Genomic DNA, 5986 nt, shown 5'->3' on the forward strand with positions numbered 1-5986 from the left:
AAGACATGGAGTTTTGAAAAAAGCTATGGGGCAGCTAGGGGGATAGAATACCAGCCCTGGAATCAGGAGGACCTGAGTTCAATTCTAGCCTCAAACACTTACTAGCAGTGTGACCCTGGGCAGCCCCTATTGCCTCCAAAAAAAAAGGAAAAAAAACTAGGGATTCCTATGGGTTAACAGTGATGAGAAAGTCCATGACAAACATAGGGGACCACCTGTTCAAAGATACAGAAGCTGGAAATATGATATCACATATGAAAAACAGTAAGAAAGTCAATTTATCTGGAACAGAAAGCTCACGAAAGTGAATAGGTAGTATGAAATAAGAGTGGAGAGATGACTGGGAGTCAGAATTTTAAGCCTTCTGCCTTCCAGAGTGTGGAGTTTACATTTCATCCTAAAGGCAATAGGGAGCCCCAGCAGACTTTTGCAAATGATTAAATTTATACCTTAGAAATTTCAGTTTGGCAGCAATGTGAAGGATAATTTGGAAAGAGGAAATATTGGAGTCAAGGACACCCATTAGGAGCTAATTGCAGCAGTCCAAGCAAAAGGTGATTTAAGTAGGAACTAGGTAATTGGCTGTGGAAGTAGAAAGGGACAGTTCTAATACATGTGGAACTTGAATTGACAAGACTTGCCAAATGATTTGTTTTCATGTCTCAGAGGAGAAAAGTGACACCTAAGAAGTGACTTACCTAAGGTCACAAAGCTAGTAAAATAGGTTAACTGATGTTTGAACCCGAGTTTTGAGGCTCCAAATACAAGGCACTTTATGATATTCCATCAGACATTTTAGCTTCAAGAGAATTGCCAACAAGAAATGTCTTCTAAATATAAAAAGAGTAAAACAAAAACGTTCTTCCTAAGTGTTGTTCGGAAGCGCTGGCTTTGCTAATCAGACTCTCAAACATGCATCACAATTGATTCACTTCATTGCAGTTTGCTTAGGGTGGAGAGCGGGGTAACTGAGTGATCAATGGAAAGTCTCCAGGCAATTCTTCATCTTGGCCAAGCCTGACATCCCAAATGAATGTTTAAGTATTCTAATGAAACAATGTGAAAGTCATTATGTCTCCATTAGTCTTTCTGTTTAAGAAGCATTGCCATCTGAAGACAGTGACCACGATGCAGAAGGAGCTGAACATCAGGTCAAAAAAAGGATATGCTGGGGGCAGTGGGAGTGTTTAGTCTGGAGAAAGGACTATGACTGAATGGGATCTCTCTTTTAATACTTACTGAGCTATTCTGTGAAGAGAAGCTGGCTTGTTCTGCCAGGCCATAGAGGGCAGAAGTAGGAGCAATGGGTAGAAGATACAGAGAAGCAGATTTTAGCTCTATGCAAGGAAAACCTTCCTAAAAATTAGAGCTGTCTAAAAGTCGAATCAGGAGGGAGCTAGATGGCTCAGTGGATAGAGTGCTGGGCCTGGAGTCAGAAATTTGTCAGACACCAGCTATGTGACCCTAGGCAAGACACTTAACCTCTGCTTGCCTTAATCCCACTGGAGAAGGAAATGGCAAACCAGTATCTTCACCAAAAACCCCCATGGACAGCATGGTCCATGGGGTCACAAAGAATCAAATGTGACTGAATATCAACAAAAAGCTGAGTGGGCTCCTTCAGGAGTTAGTGATCCCATCTCAGAGTGTTCATGAATAGAGAACAGATGAGCACCTGTCTGGGGGGGGGGGTGTTCCCTGATTTCCCTCAGGTCTTCTGATAACCAGGTTTGGTGCTCCATCTACTATACCACACTACTACCTCTCCAAATAATCATAGAATGTGAGAGATGAAGGGGATCTGAGAAATCCAACCTATTTATAAACAGACGAGGAAACTCAGACTGAGAGAGGCAAGATAGTTGCCCAAGGTCACCCTGCTAGCAAGTGGTATAGCCAAGACTTAGACCTAAATGTGATTCCAAGGCCAAAGTGCTTTTAGCATCACACCCCATGAGGATGGCTCGCATTTTAGAAAGCGGTGGACACAAAGCTTTATGTTCACAATCTTCTTTTATCCTTACCACAACCCTATGAGATAAGTGGCTCTGGTACTATTACTCTCCCTCATTTTACAGATGAAGAAACTGAGGCTGTTGAGATGAAGTGACTTGGCCAAATTCATACAACTACAAAGTAGTCATTTCCCAGCTAGAACCCTGCGCTTGACCCCTTCCTTCTCACCTTCACCCCACCAAGCTCATCTGTCTCTCCAGTGCAAGAAAAGGGGGAGGGGAGTAGGAAAGTATGAGAGTAGCTGCCAAGTGGGGGAGGGAGTGTGAGATGGAGAGACAAAGGCGGAGAGAGACACAAAGTTAGTTATATTCAAAGAAACAAGAGACACAGAAATGGTGACAGATGGACACAAAGACAGAGACCAGAGGGGAGAACGAGAAGTGACAACAGATAGAAAAAGGATGAGGGATAGACACAAAGAGGGAGAGACACAAAGACAGAGAACAGGAGGAGTGAGACTAAGAGAGACACAGAGAAAGACAGATAGACAGGGAAGGCTGGAGGAAAGGCAGTAGGCAGGCAGAGACAAACAGACAGGCTATGTAAATACTGTAAGAGAAGAAGGATAGACAGAAAGAGACTGGAAAAAAGGGAAGGGCCTGGGACTAGAAGGATGCATGTGGGGGGGGGGGGGTAGAGAGGGTCTGGGAGGGGGCTGGTTGTGTGGAGGGGACTTGGCCCACCGGGAGGCAGTCTGGAAGGGAGCTGCGTGATATATTCTCTACCTCCCACCCCTTCCTCCCCAGGAGCTGGACAAAGTGAGCCTCCCCTTCTCTCCAGCCCTTCGGAGCCGAGCCCACACTCCCGCAAAGCAGCGCCTGCGTTCTTCCAGAAGGAATTGGGACAGCCCCGAGCCCTCAGTCTTAACTGAGCTGCTGGAAGAAAATGTGGCAGTTGGGGTGACCAGACAGGTGACCTGGGTCGCTTGTCAGGGGCACCTTGGACCCCAGCAGGGCAAAAGAACCCCAGGAGGCTGAGTTAGTAGAATCCAATGAGAAAAGGACCTAGGCTTTTCGGGGCGGGGCTACAGTTGCAGCTGACCAATCGCCGCCTCCCAAGGGCGGGATCCTCTCTTGTTAAAAGCACCCAACGGATGCTCACCTCCAGTGAGTTGCGTTCGGAGTTCTCCCAGGACACGGTGTCCTTGCGTACAGTGGTCTGACTGGCGCCCTGGAGTAGCGGGCAGGCTAGGTAGGGTACGGCTGTACATTCCTTTGGGCCCCAGCGTTCCAACTCCAGCCTGGGACAATGTACACAGAAGGGGGCGGACGCAGTCCCGGAGCCGTCGGGGCAGTGCCCTCCTGCGGCGGCTTGGAAGGTGCGGAGTCTCAGCGGCCAGTAAACGCCTGTGAGGGATCCCCGGGCAACGGGTCCCAGTTAGGGACCCAGGACCGCAGCTCCGGGAGCCTGGACACCATGGAGGTGCCGGCGGGGGCGGCGCTGGTGTTGCGGCTGCTGATCGCTGCGGTGTACCTAGCCGTGTGTGCGGTGGGCCTGGTGGGCAACGTGCTGGTGATGGTGCTGGTCCGGGCGCGGCAAAGACGCCGGCCATCGGCCTTGAACTGCTTCGTCCTCAACCTGGCGGCCACCGACTTCCAGTTCGTGTTGACCCTGCCCTTCTGGGCGGTGGACACAGCCCGGGACTTCAGTTGGCCCTTCGGAAGCGCCATGTGCAAGATTGTGCTTTCGCTGACTGTGCTCAACATGTACGCTAGCGCCTTCTTCCTCAGCGCCATGAGCATGGCGCGCTACTTCAAGGTGGCTGGGGCCTTGCGCCGCCACAGCCTCGACGGCGGAGGTGGCGCCTGCTGCAGGGCGGCCACCCCAGTTTGGGTCTGTGGCCTGCTTTGGGTCGCCGCCTCCCTGGCCACAGCGCCCACGGCTCTCTTCTCCACTGTGGCCAGCGTGGCCGGCGAGCGTCTCTGCCTGCTCCGCTTCCCCGACGGTAGCTGGGACTGGCTGGCTCTCTACCACGTGCAGAAGATCACCGTGGCCTTCCTACTGCCCCTGGCCACCTTGTCCGCCTGCTACCTGCTGCTACTGCGCTTCCTGCGCCAGCGGCCACGGCCTTGGCTACGGGAGGTCACCGGGCCGTCGGGGGCCCCCAGTAGTCCCCGGAGGCCCTCGCGGGTGACCCGCTCCGTGACGGTGGTGGTGCTCGCCTTCTTCCTCTGCTGGCTGCCCAATCACGCCATCACGCTCTGGGGAGTGCTGGTTAAGTTCAACGCTGTTCCCTGGGACCGGGCCTACTACCTGGTGCACAGCTACCTGTTCCCGGTGACCATCTGCCTGGCGCACGCCAACAGCTGCCTCAACCCCCTGCTCTACTGCCTGCTGCGGCCGGAGTTCCGGCAGCTGCTGTGGGAGCTGTGCTGCCGCCGCCGCCGCGGTCTCTCGTCCTCTTGCCCCGCTAAGGGCGGGCCCGCGAGTGCTTCCTCTGGACCGGCCCAGAGGCGGTGGAGGAATTCGAGCTGCAGCGAGCCGCCGGCACCGCCGGGCCGAATCTGAGCGCGGGGAAACCCTGCGGCCGGCCCCAGCCAGGGCCAGAAGAGAGGGAAGGACGGACGGATGCCGAGCTGTGGGGATCAGGACCAAGGAGAGGGCAGTGGCTTCCCTTGGGGGAAGTGAGAGCGGGAAAGAAATTGAGAGATGAGGTAGCCCAAACCTTTCACTTGACGGATGAGCGAACTGTGACTGAGTGGAGGGAAGGTACTTAAGAGCTCCCCACCAGTAAGTGGCAGTCGGGACCTAAATCCAAGCCTTCTAAGGCCACGTCCCGTGCCCCTTTCCTCTCCCCGCCTCCCTCTCCTCCCACTTGAGGTGACAGTGTGTGGTTGAGCTGTGTGGAGACGGAAGCCATGGGCGGGTTGGCTTTAGGGGCAGGGGCTGCGAAGAGATTGTCTCGATAATAATGTTTTCCCGACGTAGGGGCCCTTCAGAGCCTAGGCTCCCGGGGCTCGGTTCGCTCATCACCTACAGTTCTGTCATCCAGTGACACAAATCAGAGCATGCTTATTTTCTTTGTAATCGATTAATATGTTTAAACTCTGGAAAATCCCGGCTTTGTTTTTGTGTGGGTCTGGCTGGGGAGTGGAGGAGGGAACCCATGGGTTGCATCCATTAACTAAGCATATTGATTGCAGAGAAACTTCAAGCATGAAAAGCATGCCTCAGGGGAAAGGGGGAGGCAATTTTGAGCCTCAGATGGGTTCCAATATATTCTGACTGCATCACCTTATACGTACATGAAAGAAAAAAAATACTCTGCTCCTGGGACCAAAAGGGTGTAAGTGGGACTACCACGGCTGCTCACGCTAGTCCCTTCCTAGGACTGCCAGGATTGCCAGACTGGAAATTTCTTCTGGGTACTAGATGTCCTCAATTTCCTCACGTGTGTTATAAGTGGAACCATTGGACTGAGGCTCTAGGGCCAAGGCCTTTCCCCAGTAGCAAGTGAAGCATTTGGAACAACTACAGTCTATTCTTTTGAATTTCCAAAGCAGTATTTTGCTAGAACTCTGTAATGGTGATCTTTAAATTGGGATCTAAAAGGCTTTTTAAGGTGTAGCTGTAAGCTGGCTCCTTGTGGCCAAATCAGAATAAATGGACGTGTTTATTCAACATTTCCTTCCAGTTCTAATATTTCAAACTGTATGCTATCACATAAGCTCATTGTGATTCATCTAGCATAACAATATTCTCCCTAAATCCCAGAGGCCCCTTCCCCCACCCCCTTGTTGTTGTTGTCGTTCAATCCTGTCTGACTCTTCATGACCCCATCTGGGTTTTTTGGCAAAGATACTGGCATGGTTTGCCATTTCCTTCTCCATTTCATTTTGCAGATGCAGACTGAGGCAAACAGGGTTAAGTGACTTGCCCAGGGCCACACAGATAATAAGTGTCTGAGACAAGATTTGAACACAGGAAGATGAGTCTTCCTGATTCCAAGCCTAGTGCTCTATCCACTGCC

The 5986-nt window shown here is 51.7% G+C and overlaps 1 protein-coding gene across 1 annotated transcript; it reads left to right on the forward strand.

Annotated features, from left to right (window-relative positions):
* The first annotated feature begins 3147 nt into the window (after positions 1 to 3147).
* Positions 3148 to 5637, forward strand: LOC118829931 (relaxin-3 receptor 1-like). The gene has a single exon (XM_036736744.1). It carries the CDS (start codon positions 3265 to 3267, stop codon positions 4522 to 4524), a length of 1260 nt encoding a protein of 419 aa, XP_036592639.1. The 5' UTR covers positions 3148 to 3264; the 3' UTR covers positions 4525 to 5637.
* The last annotated feature ends 349 nt before the right edge of the window (positions 5638 to 5986 follow it).

The sequence above is a fragment of the Trichosurus vulpecula genome, chromosome 8 (genome assembly GCF_011100635.1).
Source record: "Trichosurus vulpecula isolate mTriVul1 chromosome 8, mTriVul1.pri, whole genome shotgun sequence".
NCBI classification, from domain to species: domain Eukaryota; kingdom Metazoa; phylum Chordata; class Mammalia; order Diprotodontia; family Phalangeridae; genus Trichosurus; species Trichosurus vulpecula.